The following is a 25514-nucleotide window of genomic DNA, read 5'->3' as shown; positions in this document are numbered from 1 at the left end:
GAAAAGGGTTATGTCATTACAATCATTGTACTAAATAGTGGTAATAATTTTAGCCATTAGGCCAAATTAGGGGAAATTCTCCAATGAAATGAAAGGTTAATTGCCCATTTAACCTAATCATCCTACTGCATTAATTCTAACACGGCTGCATACCAACCGTTATTGCGTGGTGTGTCACTTTCTCTTTGCCCGTCTAATTAGTGTTGCAATGCAGTTGTGTACCGGTCTGCGTGATTTGTATCCATGATTTGATTTGAATCTTACTACTGGCCAGTGTATATGACGGCTTTTTTGTTTAACTTGGAAATAAATTATTGATTTGTCAATATTCCAAATAGACCTATTAAGGCTGAATTTTACATATAAAAATAAAATTATACCGACATAACCTTGCTTTCCATACCTAATATTTCTTAGCAAGGTTAAGTTAGAGTAAATAACAGGACATTGCAGCAATGCTGAGAAAATATCTCTGCCAAAATTTAGTTTATACAATATTAAATATTTTAAACAACTGTCTGGATTATGTTGTAAGTCTGAAATATGTTTGAAAGCGATTTAGATTGGATTTGTGATAGTTTAACCACGAGTACTGAATTTATTACGTTATGTATCTTTTAAAATAGGTATGTTTTTCTTTAGTACCAAAGCTGAACATCAAGTTAGAAAAACAAGAGAACTACGGTTCAGTACACTCTAAGCCCTACGGGTTCTAAAAAAAAAGGTATATGTTTAAAGAGACCTAGGGAAACGCTTATTTTGGATGCAGCTTTATTACAAAGTGTTAGGATGCTGGCATAATGTTGGCCAGCTGTGTGTGATTTCAGTGGGTTTGGCCAGTAGCTCCTCTGATAACCATCAGATCGAAGCCTTCACGGGAGCACAGTGCTGACATTGTTATTCTGCAGATGTCAATCACACCAACTGCAGTCCTGGGTTTCCACACCTGTATGGCGCACCTTTTCACCTTTTGACTCCTGTGTTTCCTTGCCTGCTTAAAAAAAACCTTCACTTGATACAACTCTGGGGAAAAGTTAGTGCTTTCCTCATTTTCGGCGTCCTTTACATGTGGCGAATAGCTTTAAGTATCATCGAAGAAGGACAATTCCTACCTATCCTTTTCTCGTCATCTTTTTCTCCTTTTGTCTATATTTAATTTAATCACGTGCGGTTCAGTGCAGTTGAATGATACAGGGTCGAAGATCTTTGTTAAGATCAATCATTGCGGGCGAAAGAGTGACAGACTCGACAGGAGTGTAAATTAGTTTTGTATGAACTGTTTCAACTGACTTGAATAAAATTGCTATTTGCCAAAGGTTGTGTGAATATTTATTATGACATTGTTTTAATTAAATATTGCTATGATCGTAGTTTAATTAAACATGTTCTCGCAATTAGCATTCCCATATTACCCTCCCTTTGCTGATTTGCAAAGCAAATATGAATGTAATGTTTTCAGGGGCAAATTAATTGATTTTTTTACTTTGATAGGTATTGGCTTCTCTAGCCTGTTATTCATTCAAGAATGTATGTTATGAATTCATTGTCGTTATTCCGGTTAGCTGCTTATCTATTGCTATATATAATATATATATAACATGGTAAAATCAGAGCATATTTTCCATTTGATAATATTTAGTTTGATTTTGTAGAAATTAAGTGATTTCCTTTTCATCTCTCAGATTTGAGTCTCTAGACGCGTAATATGCGTGTCACGTGAACACTACAGGCTCAAAATAACCAGAATGAGTCAAACATGGAGTTAAACGTTTATGATTCGGAGTGCTATACTGCGGGTGGATATCTTTTGCATTATTTGTATTTTTGTATTTAAAACGTTTTCAATTTTCAATATATTGTGGTGCAACGGTTATTTAGGTGCAATTCATCACCGCCGGGATACGTTTTAGGATCTGAGTTTCTCTTTGAAGTAAAATTGAAAATACACTTTATATCCTATTATGTAAAGCACCTAACTTCAGAATTCAGTCCTTAATACCGGTCAGTTTGATAGCGAACATAAAGGTACGGGATCCAGAATCCATTCTTGCTGCAATAACGTTGTCACACTATAGGTGATGAATCTGTTAAATTTGGGATTGATTATCCCTGATAACAGATATGCAGCAATTGTTCTACTACCATTGAACCTAAACTTGCAGTTACATTTCAGGAGTAACAATCAAAGGATTTTCTTGTTACGTTTATTTCCTACGCAGTTGACATAACAAAAAGCCGAAACACCTTTAGTTAAATACCTATATTAAATATTAAGGAAAACTGAGAGATGTCAGACATTGAGAAAATAGTTTAATCGTTTAAATTAGCGTCGTTTTGTTTGAAGTATGCATTGGCAGTAATCCACAAATACACAGTGTATAGATTATTTTCATAGTCATATCTTTACATAATCCAAAATTGAATTGGCATTCTAAAACTTCAATAAGAAGGTTAACAAAAATGGAAAATATCAAGTGTATTGGTCCTACACTAGGCTGCTACTTGCAGGAATCCCGCACGCTTGTTGTTCCAATAGATCACATATCATTATTCAATGTGTAATGTCTTTGACTGACGCAGACTTTTATAGATGTTTAACATTTTTTTTGAATAATTGAGCGGGGCATAGGTCATGTGGCACTGGACCACTTAAAAGCAAATCGTAGACCCGTAACGGTGAAGCAATGTCCAGCATACAGCAGCAGTTCGGTTTTGTCAGCTTCCCTCCCCCTCCTTTTGTCGAAACATTAGTTGTCTTCTGAACGCCAAATGTTTCAGCTGAAGGCCCTAAAAATCACGTCCTTTCTGTGAGCCTTTACACTTTTATGCAGATCTGCTAACAGCATAGGGCAGCAGAAGTAGATTTCACGTGCCTTTCATTATTTTAACACAATTTTATATTAGCAAGCATTATTAAACTTTGGGTTATCCATCAATTTACTAGCGGATTTACGTCTAGTCTGTCAGAATATACAACCATGTCTTGCTGTTTGATTTCAATCCTATGAAATTATCGGCAAGGAGGAAAATGCAAATCAGAACGTATTTTTTTATTATCTGACAGCTACCAATATAGCAAATATATATTAAAATTTAAACTGCGTGAGGACTGTTTCGAAACAGAACCATAGAATTACGATAGGCACAAACTGCAAGCGAACAGTTTTAGGGGAAGCAATGATTGTTTGAATACGAAAAAGGAGCAGCACTGAAGTGCAAATAAGGCTGACTATATAAAATTACAAGTATATAAATATCAGTAACCGAGTACGTTTTCCTCCCTGAATATGTGGAATCTGAACCGTTTGTAATTGTTTAAAATCCACTGCACGGTTTTATTTGTTGCTTATGTATAATAGCTAAACATTATAGTCGGCTAAACAATTACTTTGTATTTAATACGCTGTAACATTTAAGGAAGGAATGCTGTGAGGGATATGTTTAATATAAATATAACATTGTTTTACAACATGCGCCCTGAGGATTAAACTTGCACATAAAAATACCAACCCACGTCTAATTATAAAATGGTTTAAGAATATATTTTCTAGTCTAAACGCGCGCAGAATTTTTTAAAAACAAAGCATTAAAATAAAAAATATAAATACGAGAACTGACTAATCTTTTATTGTTTGTATCCGTGTAAGGGTAGTATAAACGGAAATATAAATTTAAAAAATACAAGCACATTTAATTAGATATCAAAGTTTCTGTACTTTTCTCTTGTCGAAAGGCATAAGACACACTTCTTGGCATTATGCCACAGTCATTGCTGCAAGAATAATTTACAGTTTCTCCTATCTTTCACAAGTGTATGAAATCACTTATAAATTCGGTACTTGGTACAAACACTTCAAATCTGCTACTGCAGCTGTGGCTCTTTTGCACTGAACCATAACATATTGTACTTACTATCAAACTGGTTTGGTCAAAATATTTATAAAACTAACTTGACAGAGAGGCACCACAGGTTTGTCGGCTGAAACCTAAAATATAAGTCACGATTATTGCATCTCCCTCAACAATACTAACATTTTGTAAGAAAAGCTGAACGTGTTTGAAAGACTGCTTACACAAAGTATAAAACTTACTTTGATTCTGAGCTTTAATTTTATGTAGCCAAAACGTGTGTGTAAGAAAGGCGCTAAAATGCTAAATTACGTACAATCGAAAGGAAATATGATCATTTTGATCCACTAAATAGTTCTCAGTTTCTTTCTCGATAATCTTACTTAGGGACTGAAAACAATTTCAAATAACCGGATATGCGTTCTGCAACAAACTTCCATGTCAAAGGCAAATTGATCCAAACTCCAAGTGCGACTAATTACTTATTAAAATATAATAATGGTGAATCTGTCAGCGATACGTCCCATCAGCTGGTGTTTAGAGAGAGAGAGAGAAAACAGTTTAATTCGAAGGTGGAGCTGACATTTACAGTTTTGGTGTAAATTCCACACGTATGACGCGCTAAAATCATTAGACACGTGGCTTGCTGGAGTTTCAAGGTCAGTCTGTAACAATTGGTATCATCACCCGAGGACTATGCAAATAGTTTGGTTTTAACCATCTTGAAGTGTTATTCTTCCTGATTAACTTCGGAAGGTGATGGGGAATTCTCGATCTGTTTTTCAGCTTCTTTTACCTTCTCTTGTTCTGAAAGTTGTTCACTTGTTGGAATGGAGTTCTTCTTTGGACGACCTTTAGGTTTTGTCGGGGACTCCAGACCTCCGCCTTGCAATACCTTTAAATAAAAATATAATTTAGCAACAAGAAACTACTAGGAAGTGATTTCGTTATTGAAAATCCATTAAATAGAATACTTACTATTTTCTTCCACTTCATTCTTCTGTTTTGGTACCAAGTTTTCACCTGAAGTTGACTAAGACCCAAAGATTCTGCTAGGTCTATTCTGTATTTAAAAAAATATAAGCAAATATATTTTGGGCAAATCAAATATAATTTATTTCAGGTAGAAATGAACCCGTTAATAAATGTGCCGATGTTATCAATATTTCACGTTTTGAAGAATCTGCAGACTTACAAATGAAGATTGCGCTTTGAAAATCAATTGAACCGCGCAATAGCTGCTGGTGTCGCTAAAAAAAAACTGCATTTCAACTGCCTGGTATTACATTCTAATATACAAATTTCGATCTTTGCAATTAGAATTCATCCGCATGTTTAGATTGTGGAGAGATTATTTATTGGGAATGATAGAATGTCACTGTGATAGCCAATTGATGAAATGGACGATGTCTGACACTGGTTCCTCACACTTGTATGTGTTTGTTTCAGACACTGTTGACTGCTGATTAGCATGGACTGCTGAATCAGTTTGTGTATCTTTCTATTTCTACCCTCGTTTGTTTTTGCCCTTGTTTTTACTACTGTTCATTGATGTTGGAAGGGAAGAGTTACAAAAATGATCAAAACTTCAAAAGTGTTTATGGGAGGGGGCTTTTCCAATCTGTTTAAACTAAAGCAATAGGTTTTCATGCAATAAACAGTTAAACTGGTGTTAGTAATTAAATGTTTCAAATAATATGAAATTTGATGTTGTTAGGCAGCAGAGCGCAAACTGTGTCTTTCTCTGTTGAATTGTATACGTCTGTAAAAAGTGCCACGCTATGCCTTGTAGCACCCCTATGTTCTTTTTAAATAAAGGGAAAATGTTCAAAGTTACCTGTCTGGTGTTGATAGATATTTCTGCTTTTCAAATCGTTTCTCGAGTCCCATTAGTTGTAGTTCTGTAAAGACTGTTCGGCTCCTCCTGCCTTTTTTTGCCTTGTTTCCTGGTTCTGGACCTTGTTCGAGCTTTGACCGGAGGTGCAGATCCAGCGGGAGATGGGGACCTCCGGGGCCGGTGGGCAGGCTCGATCCTCCGGATACCAACGCTGAACCCAATGGAGGGGCAAGGTTACACGAGATCGGACCCAGCGGGAACTTAAAAACTCCAGCGTGATCTGATTTCAGGCCAGCTGCAAGCATTTCGGGCACAAATGTTACTGCCAATGTCGTACTGAACTCAAAGATTGTAATTCAGTATATTCAAATTAATCCTGCCTTCGTCTACACAATATATAATGTCATGATTGCGCAGTATATTTAACAAAGAAAATAATGTCTATATCAGTAAAATAACGTTACATTTTAAAATACATTTTCAATGTGCCACGTAAAATATTTTAATTTTCAGTTTCACGTATAACCATCAGTCTTCCTATAATGCTTGCATTACGCTGTAATGATTATATGAAAAAAATCCGATTTAAAAAAAAACACTTTAATATCTAAAATATATTCAGACCTTTTTTGGAAAATAATTAATATTTCGCAATTCTTCAATGCAGCCATTTAATGGCTGATAATAAATTGATTAACATCCAGCAATAAACATTTTAAAATTACATTGCACTCCGTTCTTTATAGGAAACTGTTAATTATTTGCCTTCCTTTATAGCACTGAGTATACTTTTATTTAGTAATAAGTCATAAATACCATCCATCGCAGCAGGACTACAAAATCGCCTTTCTACGCCAGTTGTCTTGTAGGAAACAGGAAATCATTCAACTTACCACATCATTCGCTAATTTCTTTTCCATAATGCGCAATGACATTACTTAGAATCTGGATTAAAAGAATTGTGATTTTTGATTGTGACATTTTTGTGAAATAAAAACCTTTTACTAGTTTAAGTGAGAGTTGTTTTTGGAGACTGTTCAGTTTAGTACAATACTGGTCATTTATGCGTCTGTTGGTGTTGGAAGGGGTGAGATTCCCCTCTTCAAAATAAATGCTGCGATTATACTGGGGTTTTGGGGTTAGAATACTTTTCAACCATATATTTCCGACCCGGGGACATACTGTTTATTCTAAGCAAATATGGTTGGGATCTTAGGTAATATTAAGAGACAATTAAACACCGAATATATTTTTTGTTAGATTACAGATACCATGTGAATCACATGCAACATTTATTGTATAATGCCAAAATCGCCGTCTGCGTACAATGCTCGGGCAGATTTTCTTCATTGCCTGGATTTCCGCACTTAATTTCCTACGCCTCTTCAAAATATTTACTGTGGTCTACTATTTCATTACATTGCTTCCATTTATTTCATTCTCTGTTTCGATTTGTGTTAATTATTTTATCTGGATAATTCAATTTTGTGTTTATTTATTGCGCATTAAATTCAAATCACCACCTAAAGTTAAATTAAATTGACAATGTAATCGCTGGAGAATGGATATTCCATCCGTGAAATAATCTAACTAAATTACTGGTGTGTTTGGGCACTAACTGTATACTGTGGAAAATACTTTTAATTTGTTAAAAACAGAAATATTTTGAAAGAGCAGATAAGAGTCATTTGCAAACCACGTTTTAATAATCTCAATGTAGCCTACATAAAGGAAGGTTATGGAGTTAGCAAAGCTTTCCACCTACCTAGATGGCTGTGGTAGGGCCGACTGTTGAGCAGAGCATGGACCCCGAATTTGAGGAGCTCTCCCCCATTCGTGGCTTTGCCTGAGCCCGGGGGTTCAGTCAGTATCTCCTCGATCATAAAGCTCCTGTATCGATGTGACCTATAATCATGGATCGGCTCGTGGGGTAGGTAATGAGCTCCCAGCTCCAGGGGATGCTGCATCATTTTCTTTATGCCACAATCCAACTGAGAAGGGGAAAAAAAAGCACCAGTAATGCAGGTTGATTTCCCCTCACTACTGCGGCTAGTCACTGAATTCCACAAGTTCTGAGCTGCTCAGTGCTCCACACGAGAGCGATCTTTCATTTCGACGCAACAAATAGCTTCATTTTTGGACATTCTCTTTTAGGATGCAAAGAAAGTGGTCATCTTAAAGACTGTGATCCTTTCTCTGAGTCGGTAGCTCGATCGGCCGTGTTGTTGCTTATTCACTTGTGCTGATTTGCAGCTTTTCCGGATTTCTGAGCCGTACGATCTTGTCGGGAAAGAGCGAGAGTTGGGAGGTTTGCAGCATCATTAACTCACGTGATTTCGTCTCCTCTCTCTCTCTCTCTCTCTCCGCCCTGGAAGGAGCCACCCAGCACTTTACACAGCCTATAGCTGCTCTCCTTATTCTTCATTAACTGAAAAACATCCCGGCGGCAATCACAGGAGTCAGGGTTGGGCTGCTCATAATTCCTGTACCGACTCCTGCTTCCAAACCGGCACGTCCCACTTTTATTAAACAGAGTGAATTTAACCAAAACTTAACACATGCACAAGAAAAATGGGAACAATCGGTACTGTTCAATTGGAAACATGATTATTGAAACATTTCTAACGTTTGCAATTGCAATGAATGCTTCTTTCACTTAGTATGAAAGCAGACGGTTCGCCATTTCCTCAAACGCTGCAGTTATATATGGCTATTTAGCACACTTTACCATCATATAACAAAATAATTTTATTTTGTTCAACACAGCTAGAGGTTTGAGCTCCTAAGTACGGTGTGGAAACGACGACGCGAGGTTTAGGATTTATTTACTTTGCTCTGCGTCATTACGTTTTCTAACTGGTTGCACGGCCAATAGCGAAATATGGCACAACAAATCTAAGTTAAGATGTGTTTTTTTTAATCAGCCGAATTACACCAACAATTCATCTTTTTGTGTCACGTGTTTCTACCCTCCCGTAAGGGGCCACTTTCGGATCGTGAAAATGGAGGTTTGACATTGAGCACAATGCCACTTGTCTTCAGCTGTACCGTGTCCATTACTACTGCAGTAATGTGAAATTCAGTGAGAAATGGTTATCGTGAATATATTGCTTAGGACCCGTTCCTCTAGTTCTCTAAATATTAAAAAAATTAATAATCCCGATGATCATACGCGACTTTCGTAACCAGCCCATTTCTTCTGTAAAGTCACGCTTTCCGCGTATTGCCCCATTTCGAGACAAGTTTAAAGTAAGAGCAGAAGTTTACATTAACACATCGAATGCGTTTCAGAAGCCCTATTTCATTGAATGCTCAGTCATAAAGGACAAGATAGGATGTTGGTAATGTAGCTTTCATCTCGGAGATACTGACTTCCTTCTGATTTAACGGTAATTTGCGGCAATTTAGTTTGAAGTCCAAAGTTAAGGATGCAAACTGATACCGTCCAGCTAGCCAAATATATTATTGTTTTCTACAGCCACAATCCCTGTAAATTTAACTCCTAGATCGGCAGGACGATGGATGTCAGATCACAAGTAGGTATTTATCCCCTCCCCCCAAAACACAGTCTGGTAACTTTTCCTATGCATTAAGCCAGACTCCGTATTATTTCCTGGCAATTACAACCCGTAAAATGTTAAAACAATGTGAGTGCGCTCGACCCGCTCATTTGGAAACATGGGTTTTCGGATTTTTTTTTTCTTTTGTCAATTTTCTGAATGACTGCCAGGCACTTCGTGTAGTGTTTTGTTAACAAATATTTTAACGGGCGGGCGCTCGTTTTTACTTACACCAAGTAAGGACCAAAGAATTCTGAGCCTTATTTTTAAATGTAGGGGAAAATACGCCAATTTGTTTTGCACAAATAAGAAATGCTGACAGGAAGATATTAGTGGTGATTGCATGACTTTTTAAATTATCATTGAATTTGTTAGCAATTGTCAGCACTGTTGACCCGGGGCCCGAATTCGCGGCCAAGCCAACTTGTAAAGAAAGATACATTAACCCTTGGTGTTGCAAATATTTTCAGCCTCACTTATTTTCTGAAGGGTATCAAATGGAAATTGACCACAAATAATTTGTCCTGCGAATATTAGCTTATATTACACATATTGACATAACAGGCAGTCAGAAACCGAGCTCTGCTTTGCAGCCATGACGGGAGTCCGGAATATTGTGTTGCCTCCCAGGTGCCAAGGAAGCTTCTATCTGTAAGACTTCCTATAATGAAATTCCACTGCAATTATAAAAATGCATTTTTACAGTTCGGTGCATGTTATATTAATTGAATGCAAAGCATATGGATGCATAGTATGTATGGTTAAAACATTTTGTTTTTTCCATGTCATTTTACATAGTACAATAAGAAAAACCATGCTCCATTAAAATCATCAGAAAAGTACATTCTGATTATTACAATGCATTTATTAAATATATTAATTAATGAAATAGTTGTTAACTGTATTCTTCATTTTTACAAAGTATTTGTTTTACTTGCATCAATCCTCTCACATTACCCTTTTCTCGGATTAAAACCGAACGATCGAAAGCTGTCAATTACAAACAAACTTCACATTCACTAAACCTCATTACATGAAGAGGAACTCTTATAAGCACCACAACGTGAAGTTGAAAACTGAGAATCTGTCTAATTGTATTGCTTTTCCATGTCAATTATTAAAGTAAAGGAGAGGTTGTTTTAAATCGCACCCAGTGATACATTTCGAAATAACCGCTTCAATATAAAATAAATATTTTAATTGCAACGTACACTTTAGCCATATAAAACACAAACTATGCGAAATGTTTTAATTACGAAACTTGATGACAGATTCTAATGCTATGGCAATTCTAATGATATTACACTTTAAAGCACCCGGAAGGTAAAGGAGAACATTAAATAAGGCAGTTAAAAGGGCCTCTACACACATCCCATATTTCTGTCCAGATAGAGTCGGGTAATTATTTTATTTAAAACCGAAGTTATAAGGCCCCAGAACATTAAATAGAATATATTTTGTAAATGTAAATGTCAGGATAATGTATTATGTCTGTAACGTAATTAGGGCACCTGACACGTGGGCAAGTTTTGATTAATGCCCTGTTTACTTTTCCTTTGATTAAACGAATGGAAGCAAGTCTATTGCTAACTGTTCGTATCATTACTCCCTCAAATCAAACCATTTTAAAACATTTAAATGTTGATACTTCTGCATTTTGTTGTAGGCACAAAGATAAATAATACTTTTTTTACTCGGGTGAATAACGCTTTAAATTTAGAAAATCACGGACAGTCATTAAGTTTGATTGCGAGGACAGCCCAATGCACCGCTCCACATGGATTGTATGCTGTTCACTCCGATGCATTACATCCGCACCTTTAGGCCTATGAATTGTAGCTTCCTATAATGTAAACCCACACATTTTTACCGTTAAAGCAATAGAATGTTATTTGTCTGATCTGTCAAAAAAACAGCAGTGTCAAAACACGTGAAATATCCCACGTAGAAAACATTTGATTCTTGGTATAACTTTATTGTTGGTTCAAAAAATCAAGCTGGTGACTGCGAAAGTTGGATCCCGTTTTTAGAGACACATCAACAACGAGTTACTAGACCTGTACAAGGGGGGAATCTCACCGTGAGGCACAAAGAAAACCGTACAATTAAATTAATATATAAATCTATCACCTCAAGCAGACCAATCAGTGCTGATAGCTTTACATTCTTTATTTCAGCACTGAACTCTAGCTTGGTTTTGGCCTTATCAGCCCCTTTTCACAGAGTGAATCGTACTTGCGTCCAGGAAGAAGTGGAATATTTCACATGTACAATTATTGCTTGATTGTGTCACGTTTGTGTTTTTTTGATTTTAAAACGAATGCACAAAATCCTTCACAATGTGCAATTAGTAATCGAGTTAAAATCGAAAAATAGACTCTAGAGGCAGGTCAGTTATGCACTGGAAAAGTGAATGTGGTTTGACAGCTAAAGTAATAAGTGACTATGTGGCGTATTTTAGGAAAGTATGGAACGTAAATAACTTTATAGGAGTGAATGTGATGAAATGGATTTCCAATTAACGAGCTACATGTATTTTCATATAAAACATCACAATTGTAAGGCTAGTGTGTTTTTGAAGGTTTCAACAAGTAAAGACATTCCTTAAACTCCCAAATGCTACGAGTTCCTTTTCCACATGATGACACTGGATCGAAACTTTTTCTTGTTGCATGTTAATAGTCGAATACCTGCAGAAAATAATGTATTTAAACTGCCTGGAAAATGGAACAGCTCCATCACGAATTAATAGAATTATATAGCTATCTATTTATTTACACAGACATTTTGTCCATTATTTGCACCCTCTATTAATGTTCTCAGCATGTGTTATTGCCACACAATTTTTAATTATTTTGTAGACCACAGAGAAAAAACTTTTATGGTTCTATATTAAATGTAAAATATTTTGAGGACAATTTAAATACATCGTTTTTTGGTGATAAATCTTTATGTAAGAAATAATCCTACAGGTGGTAATTAAATTGGTTGCCATTCCAAACGAATAGAAGAAAAATAAAATATGCTGCAAACGACAAAGCATTTTTCTTCCTGACGCGCTTTTTGCTTGTGTTTCACTCTTCCGATTTAACCAGGTGGCCTTTTCACTCCTAAAGATGCATCTTGCTGCATTAGCAGAACTTTTGGAATGCTTGCGTCCATTGCCTTATAATAAAATTCTAACACGACCAACAACGTTAAGAGCTGTATCCCAACTCCTTAGCTTTTGAGTTAGACGAGATTTTCTGTGTAAGATGAATGGTTGCAGCAGACTGTAGCTGTGCGAGAAAACAGATATTTCAATTGAATTTAAGAGACATGACAAGAAAGGTAAGAAAGTATGTATTTTCTACATTCACAATGTTCGATTAAATTTGAAACTGTATTTTTAAAGTATCGATCTTTTGCTACTTTTCTATATTTGTATAAGTAATGGAAGCGGAACCGTAAGAAATCGATATAGTTAAACAATTCTTGTGTTGATGAAGTATATTATGCACATACAACATTCAGATATAATTAGTAATTACTGGCCGATTGACTTTTTTTTAAAAGGAAGATTGCTAATTAAAATAGTGCGACACCTGTTGTAAATCCAAATTCGTAAGATGCATTTTCCATTCAATCGGCTAATTTCTTTATATGGCTCAACTACGTTTAAAAAAAATGCTGCAAGCCCATTGCACCACAAGATCAGCAAGAGTCCTGTCGCTGGTTATTTCAAAAAAAAGTATGCTGGGTTTTCCTTCTTTAATTATATATGTCCAAAGTACGTCTACTCCTACGAGCCAATGTTCCCTTTAACAATAATTAAGGCACATACATGCGTCGCTGAGTACCCACTATTCAACAGACATTCCTTTTTAGAATTTAGATCTGATTTACTATCCTGGCATAGAGAAACGTAACTTTTCCAATTGAAGACGTCTGTGATTCTCATGAAATAGTTTGGATAAAGTAGGAATCTTCATGCAATTGTCAAATTTAACATCGTTTTAACTGCACCATTTACAGTGGGGTTCTGGTTTAAAGCTCTTTAGACAGCCTGAAAACAGTGTCCACGCAGTGTACTGACTTTTGGAAGGAGACAAGGTCAACTGTTAATAATACAAAGCGTTGCTTCAACGTTTGCTATATTGTATATTGCTTTTAATTCACCTTAAAGTTCACGAAATTAGCTGGAACGGTCTGTTTTTACTTTTAAAAACATTAAAATGTAATTGAGGCTTATAGCAAGTCCCTACTATTGACATAAATACGATTAACAACGCAGTTTATGGAACACATCTGATCTAGTCCACAAATATGGATAGTGCGTAGTCAGCATGGTGTTGCAGTTCGCCGCATTTATAAGTTGTAATACTATGTTGGCACACCATGTGGGTGGGTAGTCAATATGCCCATTGCAGCAGTGGCATACCTGCACAACATGTGTTTGTAATTGGAAGTGACCCGCACGGGGAAGCTCTACGGTATTCCAGGGAAAACTATGGCTCAAGGGCAACAGCATGGGACAATTAGTCAATATAACTTCCACTTTAACATTCTAACGGCGTTTGATATTCCGGAAGCTTAGAAAAGCTCTCCACTACTAAAGTTTCCTTACCAATAATCAATAATGTAATTGTATTACCAGCTTTTTTTTTAAAGCAAATGTGCGTGGACATTGATAAAAAAAATGCCGATTAATGTTTTCCAGATATATTTCATAATAATTAAGAAGCTACACATTTCTGCAATGCTGTAATTACTGGGTTAAATCAATTTGTGGCGAAGACTATTCTTAAAGTAGAATTTCAACTCCATCTAGTCTCAAAAGCTAAATTTTCATAATCTGCATTAGCACTGATTTCCCTTCACTTTCTCCAGCCGGCTCGCTAGAAAAGTACAGCCGCAAACTAACCGGTGCACGTTGAAGGCGATTAAATTCATGTCACATGGAAAAGGTCATAAAGGCTGTGAAAATCCATAATGGATACGAATGATGATTTATTCCTTTAGAAAGGTACCCAGCACGGGTCGCCGCCTTCCGGGGAGGGTGAATAACGGGAGAAAATCGGAGGGGAAACTGCAGAGAAAACAAAGTTTAAAAATTACTTATGTCCTAAACATCCCCTTTAATGTTAATACGCAAATTAATCCCCTTGTCACATGACTGTTATTGGATTTGCAGGAAAGTGTGAACATAAACATAGAACATAGTTTAGACTCGCTGTACTGAAGTAATAATGTACAGAGGGAAATTACAACGCTGTGGATAACAGGCAACTTAAAAGGATTTAAAACATATTCCAGCCCGTAGTATCACAGTTGTCAAATTCAACATTATCTTGAAGCAGATTTTGTTTCTGCGTCCCGTGGAAACACCAAATCTGTAAAATATAAACTATTTGGCATTTTCAATCGCACACCACAGAATGATGGTAAAGGTCCACCAGATTTTTGAAGAAGAGTAAAACCGAAGGTATTAAAGTGCTATCAAATGAAACTGATCTTTTGTGGCTCTGTAAAAATTTCCACCATTCTGACTGAGGTCCTATTACACAGACACTTTTTGGCTGCAGAAATACTACAGCTGCTGCTCTCAGACTTGCGTCTGTACAGTGCGATGTTCAGACACACTGGATCCAGTTACACTGCCGGCTGCACCTTGCACTGACTTCAGCCACAAAGGAGCTCTTCTTGTATGCATACGCAAATTTCTGTTCATTAGCTGGAGAAGTTTTAATATTAGGAGAGAGTGATGACAATTCTTGCTCTCTCCTCACGTGAAAACATTGAAAAGTGTGTTTAGAAAGTTCCTAGCGTATCCCCCGGCACCACCTGAGCAGAGGGAAAGCGAAACTGCACCCTGTGTGAAGTCCAAGAGTGTATTTACACTGCGAACGTAATGTCCTTGTAGCAGTGATAAAGTTGTAGTATAGATTGAGCCGACCTGACCCTTGCCAGAAACAATACAAGACACCCGACTTCAGTTTGAGATCACATGCAGTGTAACATTGCACTCATATCCGTCCATGGAACCCCGAGTGAATCGTTCTCAAGTTTCTTTTGGGTTTGAAGGCCCCATTCACACAGACACCACCAAAACCTGATCGGAGCCCATGAAGATTCCTTTGCTGGCGATGTTATGATGTCATGACCTAACAACCTATGTGAACAAAAAAATTGTTTTTTTATTGTTTAGAACTATTTGTAACTATATCCCAGAATAGTTGGAACTTTATCCTCAATTGGGGGTTGATTTTTGATACTGAAAAATATTGGCGCTAGTAATCGTCGGCCCATGGGATTCAAACTACAGAAGGCAATTTTCCACCGTGGTTTGAGATATGCAGTTATGTATCTGAAATCAACAGGTGCTAGAGTTAGTCAGATCTGGAGATTGCATTGATCTGCCATCACTCTATTTACACATCATCTACTTACGTATTACTGTCCTGCAAAGGGGAACTACTTCACAGCATGCTATGTGAATGCACTGTGACTCCAGTGCACTGCCAACCTGGATTTAAAAAGTGCCTGGATAGTTGCTTGGATCTTCTGTACATTTTTAATTAACTGCGGGTAGGTTTAAAATGTTTAGACAACGCGGACTTTGCTGCCCGTTTAAACACATGTAAACTGCTGGGAGGGGAACCTTTTGCAGGCACAAAGCTTTCTTGGGTAGGAGAAATGGAGTTCCAGTCAGACAGGAACTAGGCAGTGTAAACAGGATGCAGACTGGCTGGAAGTTATATTGCTAATATTGGTTTGAGATCGGTAGTTGAAGTATAAATGCAGCATCAGAGATATGGGATTGCCTATCAGAGGTAAAATTATAGGAAACTATAATAGTAAAAGGCCATTCGACCCATGGAACCCATTACCTCCAATAAGCTATGCATCATGTGACCTCTTAATTGCATTTCCTATAGTCGGGAATTTACACACAGGTAAAACTTTCAAGAAGCCAAAACTGTGAATTTCCTCCAGTGAAATTCGGTGTTCTTAACACTCCGTAAACTATTAATCATCCATGCCTCGATTTATCCTTATAACTGGCAATCCAATTTGTAGCCACATTATCATCAAACTCCTTCTAGAAAAAAGTTTACTGACTTAACACCAGCTTTGATGAAAGTTATCTCACATCCCTGGCTTTAATGTGGTGGAGAGGCAGATCGCCAACCTGATTCCGGAGTTACACAGCCAAAGTACTACATGTCCAAAGCAGTTTCATTTACGTCAAATGGCAGTCTGACTCCAGAAACTGATTTGCAGCAATGCAACGGCAAAGTATAACTGCAGCATTTGAGAAAAGTAAACTATATTTTAAAATAGATTATTGTTGAGAAGGCTTGATTGATCTTATAAAAAGGGGGATGCTACCTTCTTTTGTAAACCTTAGGAAGTACCAGTCCTTCATTGATTAATAAACATCAGCGGGGTGTAATGATGAAAAATGAGTTTCAATGCTATTATAATTAAGAGTGACAAAAACATGAGACATCACATTCCCAGATTCTCTTCTTTTTTATACTAAATTGGCGGGAAAATTGCAATAGGGCAAAAATCTACAAGTATCAGTTCATAGATGGAATTCTACTAAGGGGCTACTATTTACATCGTCACACAAATTTATGGGCAATAATTGAAAACCCAAATTGAAATTGGCCTGACCATTTCTCTCGGCTCTGTAGATGCATATTATCTGTGAAGAAGTTCGAGTAAACTTATTGGTTAGTAACATTAAAAAAAACACGGCGAATTCTCTGCATCAAAAATGCATTTGCTAAGAGTGGCCCTTCAATTACATTTTGTGAAACCTCGGTATTTTAAACATTGCTTAGCCCCATGGTTGCCTATGCTTATTTCCTATGTGACAGGGTGAAGTATCAAAAGTGTTTTCCAAATATAAAATTAAGTCTATCACAAGATATTGGTGTATCTGATGTGACACAAATAGTTCACTTGGGACCATTATAATTTGTTTCTGATTGACATTTAGAGTACAACATTATAATGTTTTGAGATTTTAATTCTGATAGATAGCTAAATGTGTTTCTGCAGATGTAAATTGTGCACATCATCAGCCATGGTAAACAATGGAAAATAACACGGTCAATATGTTTTTACATAGCAGTGAAACCATGATATGAAACCCCATCGCCTGGTTTCAGTTTTTTACATAAACCCATAGAATGATTCCTAGTGGTCTCCAAGTTTGTTTTTTTGTTCTGAATCTAAATGGTAGTTTTATTCGGGATAAGAAGCTAAAAGGTAATTTTTTTTAAGTATCAGGTAGTACTCCACAGGGATTGAAAGTTCAGCAGATTCCATGATGCCAGAATTTCCATTGTATCCCAAGATAAAATGTTCCTTCCATTTACAGTGGCAGGGCCGCGCCTTGTTTTGATTTTTTAGGAGCCGTGGGATGTCTTATGGAAAATATTGATTGCAGTGACATAGTTGATATGAAGTAATACTGTTGAACCAAATAACTGTTTAGAAAACGATACCTAACATTTCGAAAAGTCTTCGGGAGAAATCAATGCAATCTTTCGGGACAGTGGGAGTAGTTCCATTTCGATAACAAAACAGTATGTAGACGTAATAAAATGACAAGTTTACTTGAGTCTTATGTTGGATAGGATATTATGAGCCATGATCCTCTCAATTCTTGAACAAATAAATGTTTTCTTTTAATGAAGGCATCTCTATTCAATACTCCATGTATATTCTTCATACTAATCTACAGAAACTGTTACTTTCTGCGGACACATATAGTGTTTCCCAGAAATATCGAACCCTGCACCTATCAACTGACTGGTGCAGTAATCATTTCGTGGTTAACAACGAATACTTGACAAGTAATCCCTTCCTGGTAATAATGCTTTTTCAGAAAAGCTGGAATTTATATTGCTAGCAGTGGATCATTGATCTACGGTATTATTCAGCCGACCCCCACATCATGCTGCCCCCCACCCCGTATACAGTACCCGTATCTATGTTTTGTTTGTCACTATTCGAATCCGAGGTTCCTCAAGCATGAGACTCTTGTTCAATGTAAACGAGTTTACAATATAATCCCAACTCCCATCACTTCCTTGTAGTAGTTAAGCGGACATTGTAACCTTTTCAAAGATTAAAGATATCTATCTGTTCCACCTCTAGTAATTTTGTCTGTGATGAACTTGAGTCTTTCATTCTTTGGTACCAGATATTTGTATTAAGACGTCAGACACTTTCACACATTTAAAAAATATTATTTATCTAACCAGCAAATATTATTTCCATCTTTCTACTAGTCACTGGTACAGCATGGTTTACCTGTAAGCTATAATTTGCAGATGAATCGTGTATTGGCGTCTTGTAAACGGATTGTAAGCTTATTGACTTTGTGACCTGCTGATAATTTAAAGGATATTAGACAGCTAGTCTTGTGCTGTAGTTAGCCTTAGGGGCTGACTATGAAGTTTCATTTGCGCAGATTTACCGACGAAATAAAGTGTATTTAAATATAGATTATTCGTTGAAACAAATGTGAGTGATCATTCAAAAGCACTGGCAGTTTCCCCAGACCGACCAAAGGTCATTTGAGTTGCTAGATACACATAAACGCGTGTAAGTTACATAAAGTTATTGTGGTACAACACAAGTAGAGTCCAGAACTATATTTACTCTAAAATTACAATAGTTCTAGTGCAGTTGAGCTTTTTATTGATGTATTACCGAATTTCCTTGTTCACTTTGCGTTTCTTTAACTAGATGACATGATAATGTTTTTTTTCGGGTAGGTTGCTCCCTCCACTTACTTTGACGTGTCTAATAGGCACTTGAATATTTTTTTCGCCACTAACACATAAAGTGGAAGTAATAGTTTAATAGCCATGTAGTTACTATATTCACTATATTTTTAAAGTTATGCCACTATAGCGGACATTATTTGGGTAAACTTGCAAATATAGAACCACAACTATATGATACAATTGTGCAATACGTAATAAACGTTTAAAATGTTCTTTTATAAAATTTGATGCCAGTATGTGCGGGCCATATCTTCACCCGGAATATCTAGTAATTTTCACTTAGGTTATTCTTCTCAAAACTGGAAATGTTAAAATGTATGGAATAAATGCACCGTGCTGTATAGATTTATCTGTTTTTTCAATTCACCGTAAAATAACGAAGCTTCATTTTTTAACGCCAAATATTGTTTTGAAAACTATCTATTTTATAACAAAACACATGAAATTATTTATAAAGGAGCGGTACACTGCAACATCCGATGACAGAAAATGCCGTTTGATTTTCGTCTGCACAATTAGCAAAAAAATTAAATGAGAATTACAATCGGCTCGTGATGGGCAGCGGCATTAAACGTGTATTAAACGGCAGCATGTCATAAGCATTTTCTAAATTTCTACGTTGTTCACAATAATATTTGACGCAACCAAACATTTATGAATTATCGAAGGCTTTACGGAATAACCTTTTTGAAAACGAAGACGTTAATTATTTGTGAACAGCAATTACATCTCATGGTTAATAAAACTGTTGATTGCTTAACATTTTTTTAACCTTATCTTGATAACCGTTCGTTTCTATCGCGCATTCAAATAATTTCAGCAAGCTGAATTTTACATCAAATTTTAGTTTCTATAGAACATTTAACAATGAAAAGTTACCAACCTCCTTGAATAAGTCGTTACTAGTACTGGGATTCTGTTATTATTTTGCAAGTGATCCATTTACTAAGGACGTGGTGAGACATTCTGGAAAATCAAGGAGGCCAGGCAAGAGCTTCCAAGAAGCCACTTTCCTCCAAGCAATGTTTCCAGGAATTTACCCTTGACCTTAGGTTAATACTGACACTGGAGTAAAATTGAAGACTATCTATGTTCTCAACTCTGTTCTTCTAGGTCTGATAGTGTAGCCCTTAACAAGTGATAACGGAACACGTTTAAAAATGTTTTTCAATTAGCCTATTTATCTTCATTATTCCTTCGGGAACTCTAGATTTTTTAACACTGAAACTCCCTTTACAACTTTAAAATATGTTCTTTGTCATATAACTCTATTCCGAATATTATAAGGTAGAATTCACTAAATATACGGAACCATCCAGAAAATGTATTGATCCCAATATTCTGTAATAAACCGGAGGCTGTAGTTTTGCGCTTAATGCTACCATAGCAACTAAAACACAAAACAAAGTAATTTGAACAAACAAGAGTTCACATTTGATAAACTATTAATTTGAAATGACTGCTAGAGATTGGCTTCCAGTTCATAAACTTGAATCAATGCATCAATATATGTCCTAAAATATTTACAAATTGCTTAACCCCGTGTTATTCATATTTACCGCTGAGAATGTTTGATCACTATTGTTGTTAGCTTCAATCTAAAATTGCTAATGATCAATATTAAGTTTAAACGCAATATATTTTGGTTGGAAATAATCAAATAGTGATGAGGAACAAAACATCTTTCGGGACTTTATACATTTGTCTTTCATGATATACGAAACAAGATGCATTGATGCAACTTTGGTCCAATGAAGCAACATAGCCAATCATATGATGCTGGTAAATGCTCAGACCGTCTGTTTTAAGCGCAAATATGGACATTGGGTACAACGTTCTGTGTATTTTCCATATGAAATTTCCCAACTTTAATATAAGAGTTACCGATACTGGAATACTCTGCGAGGCGCTGAGTCGCTGCGCTGCTACAGGTGGCCGTGGGCCCACAGTGCAAAAAAAGAGCATTTTTCTATATAGCAAAACAAAATGGCACTTGATAGTTGAAGTAAGTGAATAAATTATATAAACAAAGAGAATATTTTAAGTAACAACATAAAAATAAAAATACGTAACAAGATACAGTGATATAAGGTACACGGTATTTAACGGGTTAATTCCACTCGTATTGCTGCTGTAAAGAGGTTCAGTGGCACCGACTGTTTGCTTCGCTATTAACCTTTCGGGTTCCAAAACTCTTGTCGAATCACCCTTTCAAGTTTGTTATAAGCGCTCATGCTCTAGCTGTCCAGTTAATTAGTCTGTAAACTCAAATTAACTTTAATTTTTTTGCCCAAATACCCAGGTGGTAAATCTTGTACAACCCTCTAAAACCCTGCAATAATTATTGATGTCTTTATACGTTCTTTTAACAACTTAGTTACGACATTGAGGCAAGTCTAAAGTTTCGGGAGTAACTGATGTATTTTTTTTATATTCCACTTACGGAAAAAATATTCTAGTTATTAATATAACATAGATTAACATTAATCTTTGAGTACAAAATCATCTTTGTCTTTAAGATATTTCTAGCGCTGAAGATTCTAAAGTGGAATTTACAGAAATGTACAGAGGATGTCTTGATTCACAATATTACCGCCAATAACTAAAAAAGTTGGTCTTTTCAAATTTAAACGCATTTGAGTCGGAAATGTGCTGAAGGCACTGTCTCAAAGGAAATGAAAGCTTCGTGCCTTTCCATTGTCATACAAATATTTACGTGTATTATGTCCTTTAAACGATTACAAGTGTTTCAACAATGAGACATCTGTTTCAAGATAATTGTGATGATCGTCATGTAATATTTTGAGTTTCCTAGAAACAAAGTTGGAGGCTGATTTCAGCAAAATGGTTGTCTTTTCATGAATTATTAATGATGTCATTTTTAAAAGATTCATACAAATTATAACCTAATACGTTTGCCCTGTCGTTAATATTTTGTGGATAAAAGTTTGAAGCAATGCTGCATCAGAGATGCTGCGACCCTGGGATGTCTTCCATAACAGGAAATAAAGAAGCGAACCTAAAGTAGGAAAAAGATAATATTTCGTATTCTACAAGTTTAAATTTATCTTGTGAATCTAAGCATTAATCGGTGACCGCACCATAACTGAAAATGTATATTACAGACCAGTTTTGATTTAAGATAAATAATGGTTATGTCTAGTTTACTACCTAATCTATTAACCTATTACTGTTCAGGTCTCTTGAGTCTCTGCTGTTATGGTCTTGTAATAGAAACCTGTAATATGAGAATAATGCAACTTACTTTCCTGCCTTATTCACAAGGATATTTGGATAAATGGGCTGAATCTAATCATGCCAACATGGACAGATCTTCACTGTCGGGCAGTGGGACATCATCTTAGCCCTTAGACCTGAGGGGGTCCTCATCTTTTTGGTGAGAAAATTCCCAATAATGACAAAGGGTTAAGGAAGAAGGTAAAACCTCATAACACCCTCAAATTCGTAGTCCTAACTTTCTAATTTTCAATTGCATTCACTAGTATTTGAACCCTTTAATTTACTTGAAACAACGGGTCTATCGTAATCTTTGAAGACTTCACGGGGATAGGGCGGGGGAGTGGGACTAGCTGGATTGTTCTTGCATAGAGCCGGCGCGGACTCGATGGGCCGAATGGCCTCCTTCCGTGCTGTAACCCCTTTATGATTCTTTAATGCTGTCAATTCGATTCAGGACACCCAAAAAAGATCAATTAGGTTTACATTGCTATCTTTCCTCGTAACTGGATCATACTGTTTTCTGAGGCAGCGGTTATACGGTGTCCAATGACATCTGATCTTTAGCAGTGGTATTGATTTGCAGCTCGCGACACCACGCAGAACACTCTCAAATCATTTAAATATGCTCTGCTTAAGTTTTTATCCTGGAGATCCAGAGAACCTCTAAGCAGCTTTAAAGATGGTCTCGGTGCCCACTGGAGTAATAATTAATGCAGCGTCAAACTGAAGTTGTGTGAGATAGTTTCCTCCAAGGGATTCTCCCCACTCCCTTCTAGTGTTAGGTAATACAGTTAGAGTTTTTCTGTCTCTCTTCAGTAGAAACTGATCTGCAGTGATGCAAAAGTGGAAGTGTAACGACTCCCTAATTACTGCAATGTAGACATAATTTTGTTTGTAGAATTCTGAAATAGAACCACCACATCACACTTTTCTATATAAATATATCACCAAAGTGAGTCCAAATACTGAATCACAGTTTTACCAACTGGGCAGATGATTACCTAAATAACTCAGAATGTTTTTAGAGTTTTACTAAAGCTGATTTTGGGTTTGTTTTGAAATGAATATTGTAGGAAATATCAAACATCACCACATATGTGGTTGTAAATACTATATTGCCACTTAAGTATACCGGTAAAACAATTGCAATTATAGTGCTATTTTGCTTAAGAATAGCTCAATATTATTAAATGTTTCATAAACAGCAACTTATTGTTCACAGTTAAACTATATTGCAAAGATTCACTTTAGAAGACAGTTATTCACATACAAAACATCTACAATAATCTAGAAGTTAAATGCTTGCACAATGGTTGACAGTGATGGCTGCATCAAATAATATTGTTAAAAAGGACAATGAACAATGTAGGCGAAAATATTTTTACAATGACAAAGAACAAATTGGTTCAGTGATTTAAAGTTTGTGCATCATTTATAAGTCCATGGCATGTCAATGTATTTTGCCGAGAAGGAGGATGCATGTTTGCACCTCATTCCAAATATTATATACTCTTTGATGATTTTGTCAGCGTTGGTTCAGTAGTAGCACTCTTGCCTCCAAGTTAGAAGGTCATGGGTATTAAGCCCGAGTCCAGAGATTTGAGGACACGAGATATCTTCACTGCTTTCCTCCCTTAGCCTCTTCACCAAGCGGCTTCTCATCCTCGGTGATTTCAACCTCCATCTTAACTCATCATACTCTCTTCTGAGTTCACTGCCCTCCTATCCTCCCTTAATCTCTCCCTCCATATAAACTCCCCTACCCATATTCATGGCCATCCCCTTGACCTTGCCATCTCAGGTGGTCTCTCTCCTCCCATCGTGTCAATCACGGATAAGGCCATCTCTGATCAATTCTTTGTATCCCACTCCACTCACATCCCCCTCCCTCCTCCCAACCCCATTTCCTTCTGTGTCAGCCCCTGGAAAAAATTCTCCCCAAGTCACTTACAACAGCACCTTCAAATTCCCAACTGTCTAGCCTTTGGCCCTCTATTCACCACAACATCTTTGCAGCTACTGATCTGCTCAATACACCTCCACCTCCACCTTTGATGCCTTTATCCCCATAAAAACATTACTCTCTCTCTCACCCTGGTCATTCTCCCTCGTATGGCCCACATCTCCGCTCCCCTAAGTCCAAGGGATGCAGATTTGAACGTTTATGGCGGACAACTGGTTTAGCCATTCATCGCCAGATCTGGCTGGACCACATAAAGCACTATCAGGTCCTGCTCTCCTCTACCAAAACTGATTGCTATTCCACGACCATCCAGTTCCAGCTCCAACAACAAGTGCGAGGAGTTCATGGACTTCTTTGTCACTAAGATTGAGACCACCTGTTCAGCTTCCTCTGCCTCTTCCCTCCCTTCTGCTAGCCCACCAAGTCAAACTTTCCCTAAGGCTCCCCCCCACACCCTAGCCCTGAACTCACATCTTTCTCTAGTTTCTCTCCTATCTTACCTCATCCCCTCTCCGAACTCATCTTGACCACGAGACCCACCTCCTGCTCTCTTGATGCTATTCCATCTAACTGCTGACCACACAACTTCCCCTCCTGGTCCTCATGTTAGCTGATATTGTTAATGGTTTTCTTTCCTCAGGTACTGTCATCCTCCCTTTCAAATCTGTCATCATCATCCCCCGCCTCAAAAAACCCACCCTTGACTCCATGGTTCTTGTAAACTATTGCCCCATCTCCAACCTCCCATTCCTCTCCAAAGTCCTTGAATGTGTTGTCGCCTCCCAAATAAGTGCCCATCTTTCCTGCAACTCCATGTTTGAATCCCTCCAATCAGGTTTCTGCCCCTGGCACAGTACTGAAACGGCCCTTATCAAAGTTACAAATGACATCCTATGTGACTGTGGCCGTAGTAAACTATCCCTCCTCATCCTTCTCGACCTCTCTGCAGCCCTTGACACAGTTGACCACACCATCCTCCTCCAACGCCTCTCCTCCATTGTCCAGCTAGGTGGGACTCCGATCGCCTGATTCTGTTTTTATCTATCCAGTTGTAGCCAGAGAATCACCTGCAATGGCTTCTCTTCTCACTCCCGCACCATTATCTCTGGAGTCCATCAAGGATCTATCCTTGGCCCCTCCTATTTCTCATCTACATGCTACCCCTCAGCGACATCATCCGAAAGCACAATGCCAAGTTCCACATGTACGCCAACGACCTAACCACCATCTCTCTCACCCCTTCATTGTCTCTGATTTGTCACACTGCTTGTCCA

General features: G+C 37.1%; 1 protein-coding gene across 1 annotated transcript; it reads right to left on the bottom strand.

Moving 5' to 3' along the window:
• Positions 1 to 4124: 4124 nt before the first annotated feature.
• barx1 (BARX homeobox 1) lies at positions 4125 to 8016 on the bottom strand. Its single transcript, XM_067999116.1, has 4 exons — positions 7452 to 8016; positions 5687 to 5981; positions 4828 to 4912; positions 4125 to 4744 (listed from the first exon to the last, which is right to left on the bottom strand). The coding sequence occupies exons 1-4, from the start codon at positions 7654 to 7656 to the stop codon at positions 4580 to 4582; spliced, it is 750 nt and encodes a 249-aa protein (XP_067855217.1). The 5' UTR covers positions 7657 to 8016; the 3' UTR covers positions 4125 to 4579.
• Positions 8017 to 25514: the final 17498 nt, after the last annotated feature.

Source organism: Heptranchias perlo, chromosome 17 (genome assembly GCF_035084215.1).
Source record: "Heptranchias perlo isolate sHepPer1 chromosome 17, sHepPer1.hap1, whole genome shotgun sequence".
In the NCBI taxonomy this organism is placed as follows: Eukaryota; Metazoa; Chordata; class Chondrichthyes; order Hexanchiformes; family Hexanchidae; genus Heptranchias; species Heptranchias perlo.
This window is presented reverse-complemented; position numbering and strand designations above follow the sequence as displayed.

Excerpts from the sequence above, each read along its gene's own strand:
- barx1 (XM_067999116.1), bottom strand. The coding sequence starts at position 7,656 with ATGATGCAGCATCCCCTGGAGCTGGGAGCTCATTACCTACCCCACGAG. Across the intron at positions 5,982-7,451 it reads GCCCTACCACAGCCATCTAG|CTGGCCTGAAATCAGATCAC; the intron begins GTAGGTGGAAAG and ends AAATGCTTGCAG. Across the intron at positions 4,913-5,686 it reads TATCTATCAACACCAGACAG|AATAGACCTAGCAGAATCTT; the intron begins GTAACTTTGAAC and ends TTTTAAATACAG.